Source organism: Equus przewalskii, chromosome 11 (genome assembly GCF_037783145.1).
Source record: "Equus przewalskii isolate Varuska chromosome 11, EquPr2, whole genome shotgun sequence".
NCBI lineage: Eukaryota > Metazoa > Chordata > Mammalia > Perissodactyla > Equidae > Equus > Equus przewalskii.
In genome coordinates this window covers 34,269,368-34,296,721 of record NC_091841.1, presented here as the reverse complement: position 1 = coordinate 34,296,721, position 27,354 = coordinate 34,269,368, and the positions used below count along the sequence as shown (strand labels likewise).

At 47.7% G+C, this 27,354-nt stretch overlaps 2 protein-coding genes and 2 long non-coding RNA genes across 19 annotated transcripts in view; 2 read left to right on the top strand and 2 right to left on the bottom strand.

Moving 5' to 3' along the window:
- SIRT3 (sirtuin 3) overlaps positions 1–11,627 on the bottom strand; it is a 21,932-nt gene extending 10,305 nt beyond the window's left edge. The window contains exons 1-5 of one of the 16 annotated variants that reach the window (XM_070564618.1): positions 11,297–11,627; positions 5,637–5,828; positions 5,305–5,537; positions 4,268–4,306; positions 3,801–3,901 (exon numbers count right to left, since the gene is read on the bottom strand). In XM_070564618.1, coding sequence (XP_070420719.1) covers positions 3,801–3,901; positions 4,268–4,306; positions 5,305–5,537; positions 5,637–5,828; positions 11,297–11,448 — 717 coding nt within the window. In that variant the 5' untranslated portion in view covers positions 11,449–11,627. Of the gene's footprint in view, positions 1–3,800; positions 3,902–4,267; positions 4,307–5,304; positions 5,538–5,636; positions 5,829–6,335; positions 10,735–11,057 lie in introns of those variants that run through there. The other 15 variants (XM_070564626.1, XM_070564628.1, XM_070564620.1 and 12 more) reach the window with 15 other exon arrangements.
- On the top strand, positions 11,274–23,643 carry PSMD13 (proteasome 26S subunit, non-ATPase 13). Its single transcript, XM_008544836.2, has 13 exons — positions 11,274–11,541; positions 12,890–12,968; positions 16,168–16,202; positions 16,288–16,343; positions 16,574–16,617; positions 16,795–16,881; positions 18,490–18,661; positions 19,691–19,770; positions 19,851–19,976; positions 21,624–21,686; positions 22,240–22,320; positions 22,519–22,635; positions 23,176–23,643. The coding sequence occupies exons 1-13, from the start codon at positions 11,447–11,449 to the stop codon at positions 23,269–23,271; spliced, it is 1,131 nt and encodes a 376-aa protein (XP_008543058.1). The 5' UTR covers positions 11,274–11,446; the 3' UTR covers positions 23,272–23,643.
- Positions 19,214–25,864, bottom strand: LOC103539960 (uncharacterized). Its single transcript, XR_542173.2, has 3 exons — positions 25,519–25,864; positions 23,992–24,168; positions 19,214–19,460 (listed from the first exon to the last, which is right to left on the bottom strand). It is a non-coding gene; the product is annotated as an uncharacterized lncRNA (long non-coding RNA).
- On the top strand, positions 24,517–27,354 carry LOC103539961 (uncharacterized). The gene is made up of 3 exons (XR_011524036.1): positions 24,517–24,681; positions 25,760–25,948; positions 26,183–27,354. It is a non-coding gene; the product is annotated as an uncharacterized lncRNA (long non-coding RNA).

The window sequence follows — 27,354 nt, the reverse complement described above, 5'->3', positions numbered from 1 at the left end:
TGAGATGGAAAGTATACTGGCAGTAACCACAGGCTGAGGGAGGGGAGAGACATAAGTTGTGCTTAATGGGAATAGAGTTTCAATTTGGGATGATGAAAAAAGTTCTGGAAATGGATTGTGGTGATGACTGCACAACAATGTGAATGTACTTAGTGCCACTGAACTGTGCACTTAAAAATGGTTAAAACAGGGGCCGGCCCAGTGGTACGGTGGTTAAGTGCGCACCTTTCGCTTCGGCAACCTGGGGTTCACTGGTTCGGATCCTGGGTGCAGACACGGCACCGCTTGGCAAGCCATGCTGTTGTAGGCATCCCACATATAAAGTAGAAGAAAATGGGCATGGATGTTAGCTCAGGGCCAGACTTCCCCAGCAAAAAGAGGAGGATTGGCAGCAGATGTTAGCTCAGGGCTAATCTTCCTCAAAAGAAAAAAGGTTAAAACAATAAATTTTATGTTCTATATATTTTACAACAATAAAAATAATTTTTAAAAAGAGTATTTCAAACGTGAAAACAAATGCATGTGGTAATTTTAGGATTCCCACTAAAAGATTAGAAGCAAGTATATATTTCCCAAGCTCATACAGTGGAAAAAAAATGGAATGACTAAAAAGCTGGGAAAAATAGAGAGCACAAAACAAGATGGTAAACTTAAATACAAATATTTCATTAATTACATTAATGTAAGTGGATAAATCCTCAGTTAAAAAAAATTATCAGACTGGGTTAAAATATAGAACCTAACTATATGCTTTACAGAATAACATATCTAAAACATAAGAATATGGAAAGACTAAAAGCGGACACATGACAAAGACACCCCAGCAAATACTACACAAAAGAAAGCTGACATTGCCAAAGAAGGACTTTCGGGTCAAAGTAATTTTTAGAGCTAGAGGAGGATAAGACAATGGTACATTTGAATGTACCTCAATTACTTAATCTCAAGATACATAAAGGAAATATTGACAGAAATACAAGTAAAAATAAATAAATCCACAGAGTGGGACATTTTTACACAATTCTCTTAGAATAACCAAAAAGCAGATAATGATATATAAAAGATTTGAACAGAATTAAACTTGATCTGGCCATATGTGCAGAACAAACCTTCAACCATTGCAGAATGCTCTTTCTTCTCAAGTACATTCTGAACATTTACAAAATTGGATCATATATGAGGCCGTAAACCAAATCTCAACACATTTCACAGGTCTCGGATCCAACAGCAAGAAGGACAAAAGAGAACTCGAATGCTGGGAGAGGAGAGTAGGGAAACGTGAACTGCTTGTAAAGTGAAGGATCTTTTATGATTGCAGAATGGCAGGACTTAAAGAACGCGGCTGTATCACTTTTGGCTGGTGGCCAGGGAAATTCACATGTCTCCTTATGGATAAGACTGGAGCAGGGATAATCAATGCAGGTAGACTTCACAGGGCAGGACCTCACAGAAGGAGAGGCGGTGGGCAGGGGCAGCGACCCCCTAGGCCCCCTTAGCTGGAGCCCCGCCCTGGAAGGGGCCTGTTCCAGCCCAGCCCTGGCTCAGCCCCCATGCACCTCCCTGGGATCTCCATTATGAACCTTCCAACCCGACCCAGGAAGACTCTAGTCCTGTGGGAAGCTTTGAGTTCTCTGAAAGATGGTTGTATCATTTAAAAAGAGCAGTTTCACCCTTTTTTATTCTGACGTTTCAGAAAGAAACAGAAGTGGGAGATAAGGGGGTTGGAGCGATTACAGTAATGTGGCTAGTTCCCAAAGGTCTACCAGAGCCGGCTCTCAATTTGTATTTAAAAAAAGTCTCCCAACTTGTTTGATTTTTTAAAAAGAAAGGAAAAAAAGCTTCATCCTTATTCATAGTGTCCACCACCTGTTCTCTGAAGATTCTGAAACTTACACTTGCTGCCCACACCTCTTTCCTGAGCTCCGGATCCCCCAGACTGGTGCACCCAGAGGACCCATGCCCAGGACATCTTCATAGAGCCCTTCCTCCCCCACCTCCAGTCAGCCCTAAGGCATCATTAATTCTGCCCCCTGGGCCTCCTCAAGTCATCCTCTTCTTTCTCCACTGCCCTGCTCAGCCCAGACCCTCACTATCTCTCACTCAAATTTCCTGAAAAGCCTGTTGTGAAAATAAAGGGAGCCTCCTTTAAAATGGAGTCGGGGAGCCCTCACACAGCACCACTTGCCATACCTCACACTCCCTGACAGGAGGAAGCTCGGCTGGAGGAGGGAAGATTTCCTCCTTGCCCAGCAACAGCCCAGCCAATGAGAAGCCGTCACCACCTGAACTCTCATTCTCCTCCAAAGGACTTTTGCTCAGCACAGCCCCTCCCAACTTTCTCTTCTCCTCTTTAAAAGCAAGCCCCTCTCCTTTGCTCTCTGTACTTGCCTATGGTTTGCCATAGTTTGCGTGTCTCGAATTGCAATTCCTCTGCTATTATCAAATAAACTAATTTTGCTGGTAAAATAACTCGCTATTTTATTTTTAAGGTCAACATCCTCCCCACAGTAGAACTATTCACAATAGCAAAAAGGTGAAACAACCTAAATTGTGGTGCACATATACAATGGAATACTATTAGCCATAAAAGGGTATAACACACAGTAGTGCCCCCTTACCCACAGAGGATACCCAAGACCCCCAGTGGATGCCTGATACCACGCAAAGTACCAAACCCTACAGTAGTCCCCAGTTATCCATGGTTTCAGTCACCAGCGGTCAACCATGGTCCACAGGTAACTGAAACCATGGGAAGCAAAACCGGAACAAGGGGGGACTCCTGTGCTGATACATGCTACCACACGGACAAACCATGAAAACATGACGCTAAGTGAAAGAAGCCAGACACACAAAGTCATCTATTGTAAGAGTCCAATTACATGAGACGTCCAGCAGAGACAAATCCACAGAGACAGAAAGCAGACTGCTGGTTGCCAGGGGCTGGGGGAGGAGGGAATAGGGTTGACTAATTAGTGGGTATGGAGTTTTCTTTGGGGGTGATGCAAACGTTTTGGAATTAGATAGAGGTGGTGGTTGCACAACATTGTAAATGCACTAAATGCCAATGAATTGTACACTTTAAAATGGCTAATTTTACATTATGTGAATTTCACCTCAGTAAAACATAAAAGACAGGGTCCTGTGCCACTGGGTCCTGTGACACTTCAGAGGCTCATCTTTACTAAGATTTTCCACTCTATCCTATTCTACTTAAAAAAAAATCCATCTTACAGAAGTATCTGCAGAAGTACACGGGGGTATAAACATGGGTATCATTGCTGTATTATTTTCAGAAGTAGAAATTACAAAATCAAACACTATCGCACAACGTGAATGGCTAAGGTAATACTCTCTAGTTACTACAAAGAGTGAGCAGAGCTGCTGTTACGGACACAAGATATCCATGCAATTTTGCTCAGTAACAAAGCAAGTTGTAGAATATTAAGCTGAATGATCCCATTACTGAAAAAAAATTGTAACTGTGTGTGGGTGATGTTACATAGATATTTACATGTATGTTTACATATACATCTTTTTTTTAAAGGCCTGTAACATTAGACACCAACCTCTTAAAAATGGGCTCTAAGAGCTGGTTGGAGCGAGACCCATTTCCCACATATTTTCTGTGCTGCCCTAACTTACAAGCTTGTATTACTTTTCTAACTTAAAAACAAAGAAAAATATTTCCACATTATTACGGTTCGGTTGTCCTTTGACAGGATGCTTATAAAATACCACTTTTCCATGTCACTCCCACTGTGAAGTGCAGAAGGGAAAGGACCGACAGTGAGACGACTCACCCAGAAGTCCTCTCCTGGGGCGGGTGTTCGGCAGACAGCGCAGGTGGCAGAGGCAAAGGATCCGTGTGCTTCAATCAGCTTTGAGGCAGGGATGCCAGACGCTGAAATTCAAACCAAAGCTGAGTGCTGCTGCCTCCCAGGGGGATGCACAGCCCCAGACCACGACCTCTGGGCTTGGCAGAGCCCCAGGAAGAGTCACAGCCCTCAGGGGTAGCCTGATGTCCCTGCCTCATCACCCACTGACCAGAATAAGCACAGGGACGAGGGTCCCAGCTGGAGCCAAATCACAGTTAAAACAAAGCCTGTCAAAACACAGTACAAAAAATTTGATGTAAGTTCAGATAAAATGATATCCTATACCTAGGAAAACATTTTCTATTCTACAGGTGCCAAATAAAAGTGAGAAAACAATATAAATACAATAAATTTCCAAAGAATTGTGGGAAAACAGACAAAAGGTAACTTACCATGAAAGTTCTCTGTTACCACTGTCAGCTTCTGAAAGGCTGTGGGTGGACAGACACAGTCCCAACTGCAGGAGGCGTCCCACCATGTCCCCATTATTGTCCTAACTCTGCTTATGCTGAAGCCCAGAGCCAGATGCTCCCGCCTTGCCACAGGCCTGCCCTGCTGCATCTCCAGGAGGGGAGATCGTCCCCATGGGGCATCCACTGCTGCTTATGTGATTCCAAGCTGTGGAATCCTTCTAGCAAGGAAACGTTCTCCTGGGATCAAGTGAGTCCTCTTTTCAAATCATAAGACATGGCAGCCTGGCCGAGCTGCTGCTGGCTTGTGGAGAGTGGACCGCCAAAACCCGTCAGCATCACTCATGTAAGAAAAACGCCCCAGCAACTGCTTCTCTAAGTACATGGCCAGAGGCCAGGATAGTCTGTGAATCACTGGTTATGGCCACCATCTGGACACAGTCAAGAAATCACCATACATCAAGTTTCATAATACTAAGGAATTATTACTGATTTTTTTGTGTGATGATATTGTAGTTATGTTTTAAAAGTCTTTATCTTCTAGAGATACCCACTGATGTATTTATAGATTAAATGTATTACGTGAGGGGTTTGCTTCAAAATAATCTAGGGTGAGAGAGGAGGTGGGGGAGGACTCAGATAAACAAGGACTGGCCGTGATGAGGACACGAGAGTGCATTACATTCTTCTCTTTATTTTTGTGTGCTCGAAAAATTCCATAATAAAATTTTTAAAAAAGAAGTCATCATATCAGATTAGCAAAACTAGAAGCTCTTGATGCCACCTTAATTCTACCCAAAGCTTACAGCCCGACAGGCACACTGGGAAAATGGGTGAACCAATGAAGTCCCAACAGGGACCCTTAAACACACAGCAGATGCTTTTATGGAGAACAAAAGCATGACTAGTTGGCTCAAAATCAGTCACAGGATAGGATATAAGCACTAGGCCTCAGCCCTGCAGAAACAGGCGCCCGTGCCTTCCCCACGGGGGAGGAGCGAGGTGAATGGAGAGCTCACCTCTCTCGAGCCCATCGATGTTCTGCGTGTAGAGCCGCAGAAGCAGCCCCTTCTCATGCAGCAGTCGGAAGAAGTAGTGAGTGACGTTGGGCCTATAGTTCCCAGGGTACAGTTCCTTGGCCAAAGCAAAAAAGGGCTTGGGGTTGTGAAAGAAAAACTCGAGTTCAAAGATGGCCTCGGGGTACGGGATGTCATACTGCTGGAGGTTGCTGTAGAGGCCACTCCCAGGAGACCTGCAAAGAGAAGCAGGAGGCTCTTAGTCCTTCAGAGAGAGCGGGGAAATGAAGTAAACCAGGGGTGGCCCAGGAGGAGTGAGGGGACCCCAGGGCTACCTGAAGTCTGGAACGCCGCTGGGGGTGCTGATGCCGGCCCCCACCATGACCACCACCCTCTGGCAGGCTCTGGTTCGAATCAGCTCAGCCACATCCTGCAGCAAAAGCTTCTCCTTCCTACTGTTGCCTCCACTTCCAAAGACGCTTGAAGCACCAGCAGAAAAAGATATGGGCCTTCTTCCACCTGTAATGCTGACAGAGAAAGGAGAGTGCCAGGTAACCAACAACTATCAAGCTCATGCTAGTGAAAATGAGCACTGTCTGCCCTTCCACCATCCCCACCACTGAGAATGACCATACGCTTCTCTCCTGTCCCTGGAAATGACTATCCTTCTCATCATGGATGACTATGGGCTAAAATAGAAAGCAGTCTCAACTCAGAAATCAAGACTTATTTGGGAGCAAAAAATTCAGGTTAACGGGAACTGTGCAAATAAGGAAAGTATCATTCCAGAATTCCTGTTATCAAAGGCCAGTGCTGAGAGAATAGGGTTCCACAACAAAAGCTCGAGCCAGAGCCAAGAGCATCCCTTCGTGGGGCTCTGGGCACACTCTTTGCAAGGCCATACACCCTAACACACCTGGGACGTGACAAATACCGTGACATTTAAAGAAAGGTAAACATCTCAGGCTTTACACCAAATATTATCAAGATGAAAAGTGGGCTCTAGAGACCATTCCAGAAAGAAACATTCATACCCTGAAAGCTAGGGGTTCAAAGTGCTGCAGAGACTTCATCTTCAATGTTCACAGCCATGTAGGGGGCTGCTCATAGTATGAGGCAGCCAAACAATCACACAGCCAAGGCAAGGCCATAGGAGACCGCAGCTCAGGGCTGTCTCTTCAAAGCTCCAGAAAGCTTCTCAGGTCTCTCCAGAAGCCAAGAGCTGAGACACTCACAACAAGATTCAGTGTTAGGAGTCTGAGATGGTCTTCCACAGGAAAAAAGAGCCAGACCACGATAAAGCAGTTACAGGCTTCAGTGAGGCCTCTGGACCCAATAAATGACTCGACGCCCAGGAAAGCCACAGGAAGAAACAAAAGCAATACAAATCACACAAAGCCCAGAGAAGCCCCTGAAAATGTCCCCCTGAAGCTGCAGCCATGGGAGGCATGTGGCACTAGAGCTTCACATGGGCCTGGAGGCCTCCTGAGTATACAGGTTTTCTCTCAGGCCCCTGCTGGGCATCGCACCAAGCTGCATAACCTCTTCATCTCCTAGTATCATGCTGGTGACTCACCCAGAGTCCAGGACCACCATCCCCCACTGCACAGGGTGCCTTCCTCACACCCCAAGGGCTGGTGGCCACCACGTCCATCCTTCCAGGAGAAGGCCCTTGATGACCCTCCCCCAGGACATCTCTGACGTCGGTATAGAGACCCCTCCACCCTACAGGAAAAGAGATTCAACCAACTGAACTGATGACCCTCCCCAAATGAATGATGACTCTAAAGTGAATACAGGCATAAAAACAGGAAACTGAGAGTATTTCTTTCACTCACAGGCACCCTAAAAGCACATCCTTAGACATACATAAGGACAACCCAGAGCTTATCTCCTGGGAGTATGAGCGAACTCCCTCTCCTGTTTGCTCTCTTTCGGTTTTTCCTTTGCTCCTTGCAAAACGAACACTGCAGGATTCCTGCACAGATAGGTCCACTTTACACACTGTTGCTGGGTTTTCCCTGAAGCTCTCTGCTCCCCACGGGACCCCAACATACCCCACCCCAGTGACAGTTTCAACCCCCACTACTCCCTCTCATATACCCCTCCTCTCAGCCAAACAAAAGGACTCCCTGGTTCTTGTGTATGTCCTAAACCCAGCTCCCTCTGCCTGAAAAGACCTTTCTCCACCTCAGTATCTCCAAATCTCCTGGAGTCAAGGCCAGGGTCAAATGCTACCTCCTTCATGAAGCCACTGCTGAACCCCAGTGAGAAGTCACTTAGCCCTCCTCCAAAAGCTGACAGTATCGGCTCATTTTAGGGTGCCTGTCACCCCTGCCACACGGCCTCTCACATTCAACTCTGGGGTCAGCAATGGTGCAATTCAGGGACTTGCTTGCAACTCACAGACCACTTGCATGCTTCTGTGTTGTTGTCTCTCCTGCCACCCAAAGCATCATCTTGGTTTTCAAAAAAAACAGGCCTCTGAAAGATGTGTAATGAGAAAGGGGAACATGACAAGGGAAGATGTATGTGTAGGGCTGAGGGCTCCAAAGGAGAGTCCTAGCTCGCTGCCTGCCTCATCAAGTCACTCAAACACCCTGAGCCTCAGCTGCCAAAGCCAAAAGCAAGGGACAAGAGATGATTCTTGCAGTCTTGTCTGAAAAGATCTGTAACAGTAAACCTCTCAGCAAAGAGTACAGGAAATACACGCAGCAGGGGAAACAACGGCCCTCTCCTACCTACACTCCTGCGGAGATGCCCAAAGACTCTGAAGAAAGTTCTGCTGCCCCAAAGACTTGCATAAAAGCACGTGTCAAGGCAGCTCTTCTGAGTGACTTCACTCTTCTGAGTGAAGTCACTGAAATCTCCAAAGGGGGTTCTCTAATGAAAACTGGTCAGGCGGTCAGGAAGGAAAAGAGAAGACTCTGGCTCCAACTACAGCTATTAAATATCCCTCTTCACTCAGCATTAACAACATCTATTCACCAAAGGTCCTCACCCAAATATTTACCAACCCCCGCGTCTAAATGCAAATTACTATGAGAAATACAAAAGAAATGAGAGGGAAGTTGTGATATTGTGATTTATAACAAATTTATATTTTGATTTTCATCTCCAAACCCCTGGAATTTCCTGAGCAACAAGAGCACTGGGAGCATCTTTTGTTATAATATTTGGTCTTAAATCCTCGGTTCCTGAAATCACTTCAGAGCTGTGAAGGTGACATGGGTGTCCGTTATTCATAACAAGCCCCTTTTCACCACAACTGGATTTCTGTTAATGAGGTGACTTCTGCAAATCCCCTAAGGATGAGGGCTGGTGGCCAGGGGAACAAATCGTGATTGGAGGGTTGGTGCCTCCATAAAACCCAAACGGAGGGGGGTTCAGAGAGCATCCAGGTTGGTGGACCAGAACGCCAGGCCAGTGCCAGGTCCTGGGGGCCCAAACTCCCAGGGACAGAAGCTCCTGCATTTGGGACCCTTCCAGACCTTGCCCTAAGTATCTCTTCATCTGGCTGTCCATTCATATCTCCTAACATGCTTTGTAGTAAACTGGTGATCTAGTAAGTGAACTGGCTTCCTGAGTTCTGTGAGCCGCTCCAGCAAATTCATCCAACCTGAGGCAGGGTGGTGTGAACCTCTCGACTATAACAAGCACAGGTGGCAATCTGAATTTGCATGTGAAATGGAAGCAGTCTTGTGGGACTGGGACCTTGTGGAACGGTGGGGAGCTGGTGCTATCTCCAGTTCGATAGCGTCAGAATTGAGTTAAATTTGTGGGACACCTTGTCAGTGTCTGCAGAAAACTGGAGAACTGCTTGGTGGTGCTGAAAAAACACATATTATAGAAGTTATTGCCATTGTGGCATGCCTACTGAGTGCAAAGTGTTACTCAGGGTACTTGTGTAATTCACATCTACATGAGTAACACCTTTGCCACTAAAAAACACATGGACAAGTTTTTAACAAATGTCTAGAATGTACTTAAGGTGTAGAACTTCAAGTATATGCCACATGGAATTAGACTTACCGGAAGTAGGGGGACCCTGAGGAGCAAGCATGGGTGCCACCTGGGAAACTGAAACAGGACGATTTCATACAAGAACCCCAAAATCAAAATGGCAGAACTCCCAAACTGCAGAAAACCTGTGCCAACAATCTCCTGTTTGGGGCAGTGGTAGATTTGTTTAATGATGGCTGGCAGTCCCTGGAACAGCACCTGGCAGATCAGGTCGCTATTCAGCCACGTCCCACACACACAACTGCCTGAGATTATGGGCTGGAATGAACTCCAGCACAGCAAGTGTCTGTCCAGTCCCTGCTCTACCCTCAGCGCCTGGAACAGAGTCTGTACAGAATAAGAGTTCAATAACGGTTTCCCGGATGAACGGAGGACTCCTCTATCTCTTTATTAAACTCTTCAACAATATCTTAGCAGCTGTGCAAGATGGCATCAAATGAATATATTAAACACTCATCCATTATCGGGCATTTAAGTTAGTTTCCTAAAAACTATGATTAACAACTATGGGCCTGAAGATTTTTCCGTATGTAAGCCCAATTCCTAGGCAAGGATTCCAAAATCTGCAATTACTGTCTAGAGGGTATCAACACGTACTGGTGGGGACACTAAAAATGTATATACCTCTGGACCCAGGAGTTCCACTACTAAGAATTTATCCCCAAAGTGGGGTACAAATAAGATTATTCACAGCAGCATTACTTGCAATAACTAAAGATTAGAAACTACTTCACTAAGAGAACGGTTACTTTATGAAGCATCACTACAAGGGAATTCCACAGGTCAAAATAAAAGACTGGAAAAGCACTCACGTTTTCAAACGGAGTAACCCCAAGACAAATTGTTACGTAAGAAGGCGAAGTACCGAAAACAATCCAATTAAAAAGGTGGCGGGCCAGGAACGAACAGGCGAGCACGGCTCGCACGCGCCCAAAACGCCCGCGAAGAAAATCACGACCCCCCGGCGCCGCAGACTGGGAACCTGAGCCACCCCTCCGACCAGCCAGCTCGGGCTCCGGCCGTACCGCCCGCGGGAGCCCGCGCCTCCGGGTTGTGGGCACCGGCCGGCGCGGCGCCAAGGCCGTGCGTCTCCGCGCTTGGCCCCCCGCCCCGGCCCCGCGGAGACCACCCGGGACGAACCGAGGCTGCCGGGCCCAGGCCCGTTCACCTCCCGGGCCCAGGAGCTTGAGCGCGGCAACCACACGCCGAGGACACAGCGCCATGCTCCTCCGGGGGCCGTAGGCGAGCGCACCCCCGACGCTCACACGCCCGCCCCGCGCGCTTGCCCGGCTCCGCGCGCCTTCGCTACACCCAGGTCACGCTGGCCCTTGCCACGACCCCGTGAGTCCGCGCCACGCCCTCGTCCCGCCTCATCACGCTTGCCCCCGCCCCGCGCGCCCTCGCCCCGCCTCCATCACGCTTGCTCCGCCCCATCACCCTTGTCCCAACCCCGCGCGCCCCCGCCCCCGCAAGCCCTCGCCCCGCCCCATCAAGCTTGCCCCGCCCCCGCAAGCCCTCGCCTCGCGCCCTCGCCCCGCCCCCATTACGCTTGCCCCGCCCCCGCCCCGCGCCTCGCTCCCGCGCGCCGGGAGCAGATTGGTTCCATAGTCGCCTGAGCTGCCGTCTCTCGCCCCAGAAACCAAACTGGGACCTTGCATTTCTGTCCTGCACTCCCACTTTTTTTCAATCGGGATGGTGATCGTGATGATAACTAACACTTTCTGAGCACTTACGATGGACAGGCATTACATTTACACTTAGTCCTGGCAAGACGCTACCAGAAGGTGCTATTAGTATAATGCCCGCTTAAGCTTAAAAAGCGGGTCACAAAGGCCAAGGCCACACAGCCAGTCGATGGCCAGCTGACCCCAGGCGCCCATCCTCTCCAACGCCTCAAAGGCACAGCCAGCTGCGCGGGAAATCCGGTACAGACCCGGCAGAGAATTTCGTCAAAGCACAGAGATGCGGTTACCCTGACAACCAGCCGGGGCCCGAGGCCGCGGACGGCGCTCCCGGCCTGCCCCGCGCCACGCGGCGCCGGAAGTGAGTGGGCACTTCCGGCAGCCATCCCTGCGGCGCTGCCGTCTGTGTGGTGCCGCTGTCGCGGAGTCTTCCTGCAGTCATGAAGGACGTGCCCGGCTTCTTACAGCAGAGCCAGAGCTCCGGGCCCGGCCAGGCCGCCGTGTGGCACCGTCTGGAGGAGCTCTACACGAAGAAGTGAGCTCCGGGCCGAGGGGCCCCGGGGAGAGGAGGGCGAGGTGGAGGGACGACGGGGGAGGGACGCGACCTGACGGACTGAGGGCGCTCAGACCGTGTCGGGGGCGTGGGGACAGGAGAGGCCGGGACATGGCTGAGGACTCTGGAGGTACAGGGCCGAGGGCGAGGAGGGGTGACAGCCCGTGAGGCCTGAGGAGCGGAGCCGTCAGCAGGGTTTTGGGGTCTGGGGTTCAGACCCACAAGCTGGCCTGTGCTTTGAGTTTGTGATTCCGGTCAAACAAGCAGACGCCCTTTCGGTGTCAGGCTGCCATCCATTTTGGATAACAGATTCTGGTGTCTTGTACTTGGCTTGTCATAGTGTGACCGTATCTACAGTTATCTTTCTCAGCGACCTGGAGCCGGTAAACCGGGGGCCAGTGCAGTTTTGTTCTTTTTCCTGTTGATTCTGCAACTGGTTACACGCTGGAGTGCAACCACATTCCCCTCTCCCATGGTTCCTACGTTCCGTTGCATTCCATGTTGGACTTTGTGCCCCTAGAGAGATCTCAGAGTTTGGATTTGTTTAGAAACGGGATGAACCTGAGAGCAAGTAAATTGTCTGTTGCTGAGCACCAACCTCTTTTTAAATGAATAGAATAAATTACTGGTAGTGGGCTAGCAATGTTCCCTAGGAAAATACACCTCTTGTAAAAACCTCCCTGTTAACAACCTATCGTTAGGTGTTGTGCTTTTCATGTAGATTTTCAATATGTGTTTTGGTAATATTCAGCATCCTTCTGCTATTAGCAGTTTTGGAGGGAAAATTCTTAGTGTTTGGCAAACAGTTGCTGTGTTGGGTAGCACGTTGTATTTCTCAAAGCATTTAACTTGCATTCTTAAAAATTAGCCTTTGGTTTCGAATGTGCTGTGTCTTTTAGAGGTTCTGTGTACTAGCTCATTTAAACCTTTATTCGTCCCTTTCACAGATGAGGAAACTAAAGCTCAGTTTAAGCTCCTTCCCTGAGATACTCAGCTAATAAGTAGAAAGGCCAGGATTTCAACTTTGATGTGTATGATTCCAGAGTTCTTGTTTCCAGTTGAACCTAACAATAACCTTTTGAGGTAGTCTAGGAAGATGTTCTCCATTTATTGCTGAGGAAACTAAATCTTAGGTTAAGTGATCTCAAAATGACATAACCATTGAGTAGCAGAACCAGGAAAAGAACTCAGGTTTATTAGCATCTGCTTTTATTCTTCCTCTTACACAATAGAGACTGGTTAGCATTTGTTGTTGGCTGGCACCATCAAGGCCGAAGGTGTCTGTGACTGGATATTAGTTCGTAGGTCTTAAGGGCCTTTTGTTTTTCAGGTTGTGGCATCAGCTGACACTTCAGGTGCTTGATTTTGTGCAGGACCCGTGCTTTGCCCAAGGAGATGGTCTCATTAAGGTAAATGATTTGCTATACTAGGTCAGATTATGTAAATGTGTTCGAGGACTTCTTAAAATAATAGGTGGGCTTTATAGTAATAATACATTACAGCTGTTCAACAATCACTTTGTCAGGTGCTGTACGTATTTACTCATTTATTCCACATAACAACATTGAGAGATAAGTACTAGTGTCACCCTATTGTTTGATGTAGAAGCAGACACCAAGAGATTAAGTAACTTGCCACAGAGCATAGCTAATAAGTGGCAGAAGAGGATCCAGAGAAATTCTAGCTTCTTCTAAAATCCAGGCTAAAATACTTATTGTTTTTCCCAATATCTTATTATTCATAGACTTTTTTTCTTTTTAGTTCTGTACTTTTGGAAAACTGTTATTCAGAAGTTGAAAGTCCAGGACCAGTTAGGGGATGAGGTAGGATATACAGGAAGAATACCATAGGCATCTTTTAGATAACTGCCATCACTCCTCTTCCCTCACCTGCACTGACTCTGCTTGTTTGCCTGATACTCTGTCCTGGGTAGTGTGGGTGATAGAGCACCATTTGCGCCTCACTTGGGGTGGGGAGGTTTGGAGGGGGAATGCTGCATAAGTCATGTGCCTCTGTAATAGAGCACTTTTAGAATTTTGTCAACAGAAAAAAACACACTGTCTGCCACAGCTTTTCCCAGATCCCCCAACAAACCCCCATGAATTTTCTCAGTGGTAGCCTGTTCTTTGAAATCTTTCCTGACGTCTTTCTCTTTGATGTCTGTCTGCTGGATTCTGAATGAATCAGAGATTTATACGTGCATTGGGACTGAAAGCTAGTTCATGACGATAGCTTGAATTATGTACCCTGGATACATTATTTCATGTGTGCTCACAATGAAGCTAACCACCTTACTACCCCACCCCCTGGCCTCCTAAGATTTTCTTGTGGTTTATACCCGTCAATTTGACATCTTACTACTCAAAGGAACTAGTAATCGTCTGTAAGACTGGAGATTTTGCTGCGCATTCTGTCTTCTGGCTTATGTGGAAAATGATAAGTTAGAGCTGTCTTAATGTTTGTTCCCTAAGGTCCTAATCATAACGATGGATAATTCGTAACTGTTCATCTCTCTCCTTTGCATTCTTGTCTTTGAATCACTTTGTATACATAGCAGAATATTGCCTCAACCTCGTGGTAACATGATGCTTATTCAAGTCAGTACATTTAAGTTTACTATTTTCATGGACAAAATAAACCTTTAAAAATTGTTGGGAACCAGCCCACATAACTTTCAGATAGATAGTATTCATGAATTTGCAGTCACCAGAAGTAATTCTGAGCTTCTAGACTTAGTGGACTTTTTTTCTTTAGAAGGGTTTTTTTCTTTAGGTAATTCCATAAAATATAATAGGTATCAGAAAAGTTGAAACATCCTTTCTTAATGAGGAAGATATCTTTGAAATATTCCTTTGTGATAAAAAAGCTGTTTTAATTAGATGGCTCTTTGCTGGGTGCCAGATTTAAATATCTAACTGGCTGCTACAGGGATTTTTTTTACCCCAATTTTATTGAGAAATAATTGACATATAACATTGTATTAGTTTAAGGTGTACAACATAGTGATTTGATATGTGTATATATGTGAATTGATTACAATAAGTTTAGTTAACATCTGTCACCATACATAGTTAGAATTTTTTCTTGTAATGAGAACTTTTAAGATCTGCTCTCTTAGCAACTTTCAGATATACAGTAGTATTGTTAGCTATAGTCACCATGCTGTATATTACATCCCCAGGACTTAGATAGTTTGTAATTGGAAGTTTGTACCTTTTGACCACCTTCACCCATTTTCCCCCCTCACCCCCCACTTCTGGCAACCACCAATCTGTTTTCTGTTTGTATGAGTTCAGTTTTTTTAGATTCCACGTATAACTGAGATCATATGGTATTTGTCTTTCTCTGTCTGACTTATTTCACTTAGTGTAATGCTCTCCAGGTCCATCCATGTTGTCACAAATGGCAGGATTTCCTTCTTTGTTTATGGCTGAATAATATTCCCTTGTATGTATGTACACACCACATTTTCTTTCACAGGGACATTTCCATCTTTCTCTGTTCACATCCCAGAGGAATTTGAGACTCTCCTTATCCAAAGTTGACATCTGGAGGTTCCCTCTCCTTGCTTTGCCCCATTACCCAGAATAAGCTCAGAGGTCATTGTTAGCACCCCTTCTCTGTGACCTGCTCACATCCGATCAAGTCTGGTTTAACTTACCAGCACATCTCTCTCAGACTCTTGGTCCATCCTGGCTACCATATCTCCTTCACTCTCCTGTCTTGATGAAGTAACCTCAACTGGTCTCTCTCCTTCAGTCTTTCCCCTTGCTGTCCACTCTGCCCCCAGTCATGTTTCTAAAATAGAAGTGTGGTCATGTGTCTCCACCAGTTCAGCCTTGACTTTAGGACAGAGACCAAGCCCCAGTGCCTCCCACTGTGTGTCCTTCAGAAGTGCTCCTAAAACAGAATGCAGTTTTTTCTTCAGTGCTTTTGCACATGTTTGTTCCTGTCTGAAATGTTCTGCCAACTGGCCCTCTCTCACTCCAAATTTGTCCACCTCTCTAACTGCTCTTCCTTCCTTAAAACTCAATTATCACTGTTTCTGGAGTGACCTTCTTGAAACCTCTCCCTTGGGGTGATCACGTGTGTGCTTTCTCTTCTTTGCTCTTAAACTCACAGTATTGTCATTTATTTGTTTACAAGTCTGTCTTCTCTACAAAAGCCCAGCTTTTGTCTTACACATTCTGTGTTTATAGTACCTAGCAAAGAGTGAATAAGTGCTCCAGTATTTGCCGAATGGCTAAGAAATTTGTTAATGGGACGTAAGTATCCTGCAGCCTTCTAAAAACTGTTAGGTTAGCGAACCTTTCAAACTGATAGTCTATTTCACTTAGAATACTTTGGAGGAAGAATATAGTCATTGGTCTTCAGGAGATTCTTAGAGGGCAGGGTTCTAATTCCCAAAGCCAGACGAAAACTCTAGCTTCCTCAGTAATCCACTGGTGATCACTCATGTGAACTTAGTAAGTCCGAATATGGGTCTCTTATCCCTCAGCAAGCCATTATGCAGGGCCCCTATGTGATGGCTGCATGGTGGTGTTTGGAGTCTTGATTTTGCAGAATGAAAGATGCCATATAATTACTCTCCATGTTTTGGTTCCACAGCTTTATGAAAACTTCATCAGTGAATTTGAACACAGGTGAGACTCTCTTGTCAGTTTTTGGCTTTGAAAATGAAAACCTTGGTACTTCCTGACTCTCAAAGACCGTTGGTTTTTATTTCAGGGTGAATCCTTTGTCCCTGGTCGAAATCATTCTTCATGTAGTTAGACAGATGACTGGTGAGTCTGACCTTGTTTCATAAAGGAGCACATTCAAATGTAATTAAAATGGTCTTGAAATATAAGTTAATTGAACTTTTGTATTTTGATTAAAAAATATCAGATTCTAAATTATGTTTTTATTATATTTTATGGTCTAAACCCAAAGATTGTCCTACCTGAAAGTGTCCTGGTTGGTGGAAACCAGTGTGTTGGTGGTTCTTCTCACTTAGTTCTTCTTTCTCTTCTAGATCCTAATGAGGCTCTTACTTTTCTGGAAAAGACTCGTGAGAAGGTAAATGGGAAGTTTGAGCCAGGCCTTTAAAACATGTGTGACTTACAGTTTGTCTGTGCTCCCTGTCCACACCTCTAGAGACCTGTGTGTCTCTAGTTGTATGAGTTGAGTCAGGTACAGGTGCCTTGCTGGTCTGCTGCCCACACTTCTGAGCTTTCTTGTTTCTGGTGACTGTAGGTGAAAAGTAGCGAGGAGGCAGTGATCCTGTGTAAAACCGCAATTGGAGCTCTAAAATTAAACATCGGGGACCTCCAGGTCACAAAGGTGAGAGCATCATGGTATCGATTTATCTTTGGTAAAAGCTGTTTAAAACTTTTAGGGGAACATCCTGTTTTTCCTCTTTAACTATTTATTTAAAAGTAATTTCAAATTACAGAGAAGTTGCAATAATAGCACAGAGAACTCTGCTGTCCTTACCTCAGAGTCCCATTGTCAGTACTTCAACATTTTGCCCTATCGTTCTGTGTGTGTGTCTACTTGTTGTTTTGGGTTTTTTTTTCCAAAACTATTTAAGAGCAAGTTGCTGATGCAATGCCTGTTACCCATAAACAAAAGAGTATGACTCGTGTGACCACAGCACGTCCATCCAGCAGGAGTGCACACACCAGTGGGTTCTCGCTGACCTGGGTCAGCCTCCTCACCACTGACAGGGCCTGTGCTGCTCCTCCACCCTCTTGCTGCCTCCTGATCATTCTTGATGTCTCCTGTGTGGTTTATGCCTTTCTTGTTTTCATTCTGGTATAGTTTGGGGACAGGCGTGGGTGTGGGTGGCAGTTAGACCACCTTATGTGGGCAGTCCACCTTGTTTAGCCAGACTGCATGTGTTTATTTTGGTTTGGGTAACTAATATTAAAGAAAATATTGAGGGTAAGTGTTCATATTCTCGTTGGCCTAAGAAAATACTTCTTATTGCTTCCCAGTTATAGCGCGCGTGCATACTAACTGCATTTTGTTTTGAAATATTTAAGCCTTACTGAAAGCTATAAAATACTATGAAGAATGCTGTAACAGGCATCCATGGGCCCAAGCCAGCTTAGGAATGAAGCCACACAGCACAGATGGAGCTGCTAGGCCCCTCGGACCACCTTCCTCCCCCAGCAACACTCCCTCGCTCACGTCTGGCGTTTCTCATGCTCACGTGTGTCCTTATGCTTCCCCAGACAGTGATGTGTACCTCTAAATGACACATGGCATTGTTCTGAATCACTGGCTCAATGCTAGCCTTGAGAGTCATCGTGTTGATGTTGTGACCAGTTCATTTTTACTATAATGTGGTCCTTCACTGTATAAATGCTTCACAGCCTGTGTGTCCGGGCTCCTACTGAAAGGATTCAGGTTGCTTTTTTCTGTTACAAACAATACTGTTGTCAGCCTCTCTGTGCCTGGCTCCTGTGTATATAGGCAGAATCTCACCAGGGTATACACCCGGGGGGGAGACTACAGTGTAAACCTCATGCTCTTCACCTTTGCCAGACATTGCCAGATGTTTCTCAGATGTGGCTCAAGCTCCCGGAGCTCCACACGGCACTCCTGAAGCTCCATGTCTTCAACACTTGGTATTTTCTGACAGTCTGATTCTTGCCTGATCTGTCTGATCTAACGGAGATGAAACAATATCTCGTAGGGGGTTTAATTTGCATTCCTTGATTACTGGTGGTTCATTGACCACTCTATTTATGTCTCCACTTCTGTAAATTGCCTGTTAGTATGTTTTCTTTTGCCCAGTTTTCTGTGTTTAGGATAAACTGAAGTTTTCCATCTTGATGTAGTCAAATTTATCAGTCTTTGTGGCTTATGCTTTTCATCTTGTCATATATTACTTTAAAGATGTTTTAAATTAAAAAGAAAGGTGATTTTGCTTCTGACATATAGGAAACGATTGAAGATGTTGAAGAAATGCTCAACAACCTCCCTGGTGTGACATCAGTTCACAGTCGTTTCTACGATCTCTCTAGCAAATACTATCAAACGATTGGAAACCACGCATCCTACTACAAAGATGCTCTGCGGTTTCTGGGCTGTGTCGACATCAAGGATCTGCCAGGTAACACAGGCTATTCAGTCCGAGTCGCACAAGGAGCTCACTCTCAAGACCTAACAACTAGAGGCACTTGAGGCAGCAGGTCTCAGCAGTTACTCAGGTGCCTTCATCCCTTTTGGGAGAAAGCCCACATGGCTAGAGGGTGGGAGGAGTTTAAGCTCTAGTTTCTCTGCTGTGTTCATCGTCAGTATTTAATTCAGGTGAAGACAAGGCTGTTCCTCATGGCCCTTACTATTCCTTCTCCAAGTCCTTAGTGTTACCTGGGTCAGAGGTGTTTGTAAGAATCACAGTGATGCAAGTATCTTAACCCTTGCAGGAGGAAGGGCACGGTAGAACCCCTGAACCTGAGATGCTTGTTCTGAAAACTGAAATGCTGGACCAAGGGGAATAAATTACAAAAATCTTTCAAGAATTTGAGGGTGGACAGAAACATGACCAGTGAGTTTTGGGAAGAATGCAAGGAATGTGTGTTTAGAAAAGAAATTTTAGCCTATTTCAGCATATTTTAGATGTTTTTCACAGTATATTGTTGAAGCTAAGGAGACTAGCAACTCCTAAAAATGTTAATGCAGTTTTAATTGCTTCATCTCAAGAAAAATATATTGGAAAAAGCAAATAATGTGATCAAGAGAATAAGGAAATTGCTGTATGGGAACAGAAAATAGGTTGATTCGTCTAGGAGGGGTTAAACGTGATGACTCTGCAACCAGTAAGGTGGTGCTGCTTCCCATAACAGGCAGGAGATAAGGAACATTTTACTCCAGGTAGTAGATAGGCTGAAGATACAAATAGGTTCACATACCTGTAGGGAAAAAAATAAGTGAATGAACGTCTTTCCCGCAAAACCCATAGATGTGGTTCCAGGTATAATTTAAGTCAACCCAGTGCTTTAGAAGAGATGACTAACATTAGGGCTTTGTAACATAATCATAACGGAGAATGGTTTCTGTACTTTTTTATGTGAGATTTTTAAAGCCAGACAGGACTGATTCCCGTGACTGGGGTGTAACTGGAGGTGTGTTGTTGCCGCAGTGTCCGAGCAGCAGGAGAGAGCTTTCACGCTGGGACTAGCAGGACTTCTTGGCGAGGGAGTTTTTAACTTTGGAGAACTCGTAAGTGGACCCTGGGCACAGATTCCTGAACAGCGGGGAGACTGTGATTTTTGGCCAGCTAACCACCTCCGTCCTCACAGCTCATGCACCCCGTGCTGGAATCGCTTAGGAGCACCGACCGGCAGTGGCTGATTGACACCCTGTATGCCTTTAACAGTGGCAACGTAGAGAGATTCCAGACTCTGAAGACTGCCTGGGGTCAGCAGGTCAGTCTCGGACAGGGACGGCTGAGCGCTCCCACAGTACTCCTGGCTCTCCATCCATGTGTCTGTTCGTTTATTCAACAAATGTTTACTGAGCACCTCGCCTATACACGCCAGGCCCTTGGGAGGGAGGGCACTAAGACAGGCCAGTGTTCCTCTCATAGAACAGGTAGTTAGATGGCTAATTAGTTACAGTAGTAACTCAATAACTGTAGAAGTGTTCTGTGCTACAATGGAGAGAATATGATAAGGGAGTTTCATCTGTGCTGGGCAGAGAATTCCCAAAGGAAGTAATGGCTATGTGTGTGACCTCAGCGATCAATAGAATTAGCCAAGTGAAGAGTATGGAACAGCATATTCAGCGAGGAAAAGGAAGCTTTAACACGTTGCTGGACTGAAATAGGGCATGTGAGTCTGAAGTGAATGAATGATGAGAGTGGGAGAGAGGAAGGGGTGAGGGAGGGAGGAAGGAGCAGTCAGGGTAGGGGAGAGGGGTCAGTACAGGGGAGGGGTCAGTGCAGGAGAGGGGGCTGCAGTGCACTAGAGGGGTCGGTGCAGGAGAGGGCGCTAGGAGAGGGGGTGCAGGTGAGAGTAGGAGCCTCAGGGAAGTGGAATTAGGGAGAAGAGGTGCTTAACAAGGATGTGAGCTTTTACAGTAAGTTTATTCTTTTTAAAATGAAATTATTAGAAGCAAATATTACTGAAATGTTAACAGTGATAGGAATTATGATTGTGTTGTTTCTGTACTTTTCTGAAACTTTCGATTTTCTCAACATTCGAAATAAACTTGTAATTCACACGTAACAGAGCAGAGGAGATGTAAATGGACTGTGAAGAGGCAGAAAGCAGATCCAGCCAAATCTGACTGTAGTCTGTGTGTTGATATCTCAAAGAAAAAAATGCAAATTGGAAAGAAAGATGGCTAGCCATAGAAATTTAAAGAAAAGAAAGACCTTCAGAGGCGCATGCCAGCAGTATGTGTCTAGGCAACAAGAGCCCATTCTGGGGAGCAGGCCCTTTCTGAAGAGCTCGGCCTGTCCAGTGCCTGGGCAGGGGCTCCCCGTGCCAGGGCGTGAGTCACTGAACGTTTGAATCAAGTAATCCACCCTCCTTGGTTTGATTCTGTGCTCAGCAGATAACGATTTGATGCACCTGCCAGGAGTTTGCAGAGGGTGTGCTTCTGGTTCTCATGACAATGCTATTTCTCGTTGTAAATTAATAACTTGCTCTTTCGGTGTGGAACAAGTCCCTGGAACTTAAGGTGTGTGTTTCTCAGAGGCCCCACTTACATCCAGCTGCCTGAGCAGGTTGTGCATCCAGACCCGCTCTGGCACAGGCTGTGTCCTTCCCTGCCTTTCCTCATGCCAAGAATCTTCCCCAAACGCCTGTGCCCTGTGGTCCTGCCCCTGTTTGTGACATTAGTACCAATCTTACCTTGTAAATTCCTTTCTTGGAAAATGGCCTTTCAGCTAGGCACTCTGCTAATGATTCCCTAAGAAGAGGAAGATTCAAATCTGTTGAAGTGACAAATGAGCCTCAGTGATCTACCACATGAAATGTTTGGACCTGCCACATTTCTGTGTTCGATCTACTGTTGTAGAAAGAATTTCAAAGCCCAGGTTAGGTGACTAATGTCTTTCTACTTTACAGCCTGACTTAGCGGCCAATGAAGCGCAGCTTCTGAGGAAAATTCAGTTGTTGTGTCTCATGGAGGTAAGCAGGCATCGGGAATCATTTTGTGACTGCAGACCCTACAGGTGAGCCCAGGCTCACTCTCTGAGCCTTACCTAGGGCCTGCCCCCTCCACCTACATCCTGTCCCTCTGCCACCACTTGCTTCTTGAAGTTTGTGTTTGGGTCTCAGCTTGGATGACCCCTCCTCAGAGAGATGTTCCCTGACGGTCAGAGCTAAGGCAGTGGCCACTTTGTTGCACGTACTGCTCTCTGTCTGCGTGCTCTTCTGGCTTCCCCACCAGAATCTAAGCTTCCTGAGAAAAGGGACCTTCTGGTTGGCCACAGCATCCCAGCCGCTTGGTCAAGAAGTGAAGAGTGGCTCTTGCAGGAAACTGCTGTAAAGCTTCCTTCACCTTCTCATCTGAGCATTGAGAGCTTGCTCTTAAGATAGATGACTAATATTAAGAGAATTTTAGGATGTGGGATACTGATAAGATTTATGTTTTCAGAGCAAGTATTGACAGAAATGTCCTTATCAATCAGTTCTCTGACAATTTTTATTTGGAAAAGTAATAAATGAAAATTTTTTTTAGATGACTTTCACACGACCTGCCAATCACAGACAACTCACTTTTGAAGAAATTGCCAAAAGTGCCAAAATCAGCGTGAACGAGGTATAGTTGTCCTCGGACTTGATGTTACAGCAGCACAGCTGCTACCAGAGGGGTCAGGGCTGCTCATGTCAGCACACTGCTCCCCACATTCAAAACCACAGAAAGAAACAGCGTCCTGTTTCCTCCTGTGCCAGACCAGGGGGTCCACAGGTGTGTGTATGTTGGCGTCAGATTGTCCCACACGAGCCCTCTCTGCAGGTGGAGTTGCTGGTGATGAAGGCGCTGTCCGTGGGGCTGGTGAAAGGCAGCATTGATGAAGTGGATAAGCGCGTTCACATGACCTGGGTACAGCCCCGCGTGCTGGATCTGCAGCAGGTGACGTGACTGAAGTGCAGAGGCTACCCTTGGGGGGTGGGGTGTTTTAGTTTCGTTTGAATGGAGGCCATTTAGGAAGAAAGCGTTACTAGATGAGAGATTTCAGAGAATGAGTTACTGCTATAGGGACTAAGGGTCTTTCAGAGACTCTAATTTAATGCAAGCCTGGGATTTGAACCCTGCATTTAAAAGATTATTTTGACAACAGTGCTGGTTGTGCTGATGATGCATTTTAATCTTAAAATTGGTACCCTGATCAAACATGTTCCTTGTTCTGTGATTTGAGCTCAAATCCATCTTGTTCATATTGGCTGGAAATTTAATCTTGTGGATTTCCTCTATTCTCGCCTGTTTTCTTTCATGCAATTTTTTGAATGTCCTTGCGATAAGAATTGACTGGGATAATCCTGTCTCACACCCCACTCCTCCAGCTCTGATGTCCTTTGTATTAGTGCTGCCCTCAAGAACTAGCTGGAAATTTAGAACTGCCCCCATCAGGCACTTTGTCTTAATACCCGTGTGGTCCTGGTTTGCCCCCAGATCAAGGGAATGAAGGACCGCCTGGAGTTCTGGTGCACCGACGTGAAGAGCATGGAGATGCTGGTGGAGCACCAGGCCCATGACATCCTCACCTAGTGCCCCCGCCTGGCCTGTCTCTGGGCAGCTGTTTTGTGGCTGGTGAACCTGGCAACTAAGATCTGCATTTAATTGGGGGTGGGGGTTGGGATTCTGTTTTGAGTAGGGACTGTTCTTGCTGTAAAAACAGGACTGTCATTGATGGGGGGCCTGGCCAGAGGGAGAAGCCTTCTGTGTGGGTACCTCCTGTAGCCTGCAGTGGCGAGGGTCGCTGTGTCTCAGGATGAGGCAGGCAAGAGTGTGGGTACCCCGAGGAAGGGAAGGTGTGGAGGACCCCACTCCAAGGCTGCTCTATGCATCCCCCTGTGTGAACCTCTTTTCCAGTGTGATTGGAGAATGTTCCTGGAATAAACACCTTTGCTTTGTCGTTTCTATGGTGGTTTCCTTATGCTTAGCTTCCAGGGCAGGCCTGTGCCTGAGGACATGGAAAGACAGGAGATGGAACCTAAGGAGGGCTCGGTGGGGTCTGGCCTTGGCCCTGCTCTCCCTCTGCTCTGAGAAAAGAGCATCCCTCACACACACGGACTGGGGCAGAGCCAGGCTCGGAGGGCCGTAGGCACTGCAGCCGAGGAGTCAAGTCCTGTCTTTATTGTCACCCAGAGAGACGTGTCCACCCCATTGCCACCCAGCCAACAGCTTCTATGACCCGAGTGCCCCAGTGCTGACACAAGCAGCCCTCAGAGAGCCCAATGCTGGGTGTACAGGGAGGGGTGCACGTACACAAGAAGCCATCACCATGTGGATGTTAGGAAGAGGGAATGGTTTAATATGATCCTTTATCCTGTGCTGGAGCCTTCATTCTGCAGAGCTGCGCTTGTAATTCTCCAGGTGGTATAAGACCCAGCCTGCAGGGATCAGGAAGCTGAGGAACATCACAGAGAGCCCGATGGCCTGCTCCTGGGTCGAGGAGAGCACACATGAGTCCACTAGGGCCAGTTACAGGGGTCAGTCTTGGGGCATGAAGGGGGCTGTCTACCTCCCCACTGTCCCCGGGGCCTAACCACAGCAGCAGGCGAGTTAGAGCCGGACTGCCCCCCTGCTCCTGTTGGACCCTTGGTGTAGCCTGTGGGCCGGGTCTGCAGTGTCAGGTGTAGAAAGCTGCAGTGCCAACTGCAGTCAGGGAGCACAGCCTCTGCAGAGACCAGGAAGAGCAGCCTTGCCCTCCAGCCCGTGGGGCGGGGCCTCTTATCACAGCCCCACCCCCTGCATAAGAGCCTTCCGGAAGGCCAAAGCCCAACGTCGCTTGACCTTGAGCTCCTTCCTGCCAGGCGTGAAGTGCACCCTCCTGGTTACCTGCGACCTGTGCATATTGTACTGTGCGGGGCAGCAGAGACAACTGAGATTTTAACTCGCTGGAAACAAATTCAGGACCCTTTCTCTAAACGGTCCTGTTCAGAAGCTCGAATGGAGGTGGGATTCCCCTGCTGTGAGAGTGAGTGTGTGTGTGCGCGCACAAAGGCCATCCTGCTGGAACCCTGTGATCTCAGTGGCTGAGCTTCCGGAGCCAGGTTCTGAAGCACCGGCTGTATTTCACCTTCACTCAGTCTCCTCCTGAAGCAGCCTGGGTCCAGTCCCCCCTCCCCACTCTTCCTAAAGCTGAGTCAAATACAAGCCTGGAGACCAAGCCTTCCTTGTGACTTCACTCCCAGAGTTTTGAGAGCACTGCACTGGCCTGGGACAGGGACCTTAGGCTGGGTTCAGGTCCTCGCGTGATCTAGCTTTATGACCTTGGGCTGATGACCTTCTAGACCTTGGTTTGTTTATGCTTAAAGCAGAGAGAGCTGCGTGCTCTCCTGAACTCCGGAGTAAGAGGCTTGCGTCTTCTCCTGTGCTCTACTGACCCTTGGAGCAGCCCACTATCCCCTTTAATGGTGGTGAGGCTGGAATACGTGTTGAGCACTCTCCGAGCTCAGCCGTTAGCACCACTCGTTTGCCGGAAGGCTAGTGGGTTCTGCAGACAGAGACCCCCGCCCTCTGACTGGCTGCTGGCTGCTTCCAGAGCCTGGCCTGCAGGCAGTGGCTGCAAGGACCCCTTTCTTGGAGTTGGGACACAGTCCCAGCCATAGGACTGAGACCCAGTACCAAGATCCCCTCTAGAAACTGTAGGCCTGAGAGAACGTCTCCTCTCCCTTTGACCAGCCTGGCCTGCTGTGTCCTGCCCTGAAACCCACCTCATCCTGAGAACACCTCACGACTGCCCACTCCCCCTCCCCTGGTCAGGCTCCCTGCTGCCTTGGAGGTACTTACTGCAGGAGAAGTGGGTGTTCTGGCTGGCTTGGCAGAGATGTGTGCCCTGGGAGCCACCCAGCCCCTCAGGGGGGCTTGCAGCAGTCTGACGGCAGGGGCCAACCTCAGCATGCTTGTCGGGCGAGTGCTTGCCTGAGTGCAGCCAGGTTCCGTGTGTCCGCTAGGCGTGTCCTTTGCTTGCTTGGCTGTTGGGGCTTTTTATAGCTCGAGGGGGAGCTGCAGCTGTTCCCTCCCATCACAGGGCTTGGCAGAAAGGACACCTGCTTGGACCCAGAGAAAGCCGGCCTCAGACCAGCGGCCTGTCCCCTTGCTGTGGTGCGCGAGGGCCTCGAGCCCATTGCAGTGCGGGGAGGTTTGGCCCACTCCAGAAGAGGCTTTCACTTCCTTGTAAAAGAGGAACTCAACAAAGGAGCAGGACCAGGGACATCAGGTTTGAGAATGCAAGAGGGGAAAAGTGACATAATTTCAGAGTAAACCTTCCATATCTGGGGTGTCGGCTGGCAGTACCATGCAGAGCAGCTTCACAATTCTCTGACTTGGGAACTCCTGGCTGGGCCACCCAGTCTTCTCTTTCTTAACTGATGGAGCAGCCAGGTGTTTGTGGATGCTGCTCCACCGGGGCACAGCACATAGCGTGTCTGAGCATCCTCTTTGTCACTAACAGCCTCCACTCCTCTGCGTGGGGGGCGACCTTCAGTTGTGCCATGGAGGAACAGAAGTGGGAGGAAGTTCAGCAGACACTTTCCTGAGTGCCGGCAGTGGGTGGGCCTCAGACCCCTACCTCCAGGCCCGCAGGTAGGTAACGCACCAGGCCTAGTGCTGAGTCTGTGCTGCCCGCCAGCCGCCGGCCACGTGTGAGCGCAGAGCCTCCCTGCCTCTCTGTCCTACAGACAATGAGTCACTCACCCCTTCCTACAAAAACATTGACTAGCAAATTTGTTTTCCTGCTCTCCAAGAGGCTGTTTCACACCTTCTCTCTCTGCAAAGACCACCCACCACCACCACCACCCCGCCTCCCAGCCTGCCTTGAGGACTCTGCTGCTGATGTCCCTGAGAGAGTGGAAGCAACCAGATGAGACCGACTGCCCAACCCCAGTCCCTGACTTGCGGGAGAGCAGTGGCCTGTGCCTTGTGCGCCGAGATGCCAAGGTCAAGGCCTAGGCCCCAGCGTCTTCTCCAGCCTCTCTCCCCTTGGCGCCTGGTTTTCCTCCCACCTTGACCAGACCCTGCCTGACCTCAGACAGCCCCAGACTCTGCAGTCTCCCCATCCACCCTCCCCAGATCTCATCTGGCCTTGACACCTCAGCTGCTCCTTCTCAATCAGGACACGTAGGATGTCCTGAGGACCTGTGATCAAGCCCCCTTACCCTTCCTCTCCCAGCTGCTCAGGCCAGATGCTGGAGCATCAGCCTTCATCTCCCTCTAGAGCTCGCACTCCACATCCAGTCCACCAACATCACCATGCCATCCCCAGTCCAACCTCGAATGTGTCCTCCACAGCTGCTCCACACAGCAGCCAGGACAGTCCTTCTAGAACAATCAAGTCTCATCACTGCCTCTGCTCAGCGTCCTCCAAGAGGCTCCACTCACCTCCTTCTCATGGCCTCCAAGGCCTGAGTGGTCTGACCACTGCCTGCCTTGGCCCTCACCTGCTCCCCTGCACCCTAGCATGGGCTCCTGCCTTGTCCCAGAAACACACCCTTGCTGGTGCCTTTGCCTGGACAGCCTTCCCCTCACATTTTCAGGTCATTCAGACCCTATTCAAATGATGTCTCCTCAGATAGATCTCACTGATTGTCTCCTCCTGTAGCTGGAATATAAACCTCATGAGAGCAA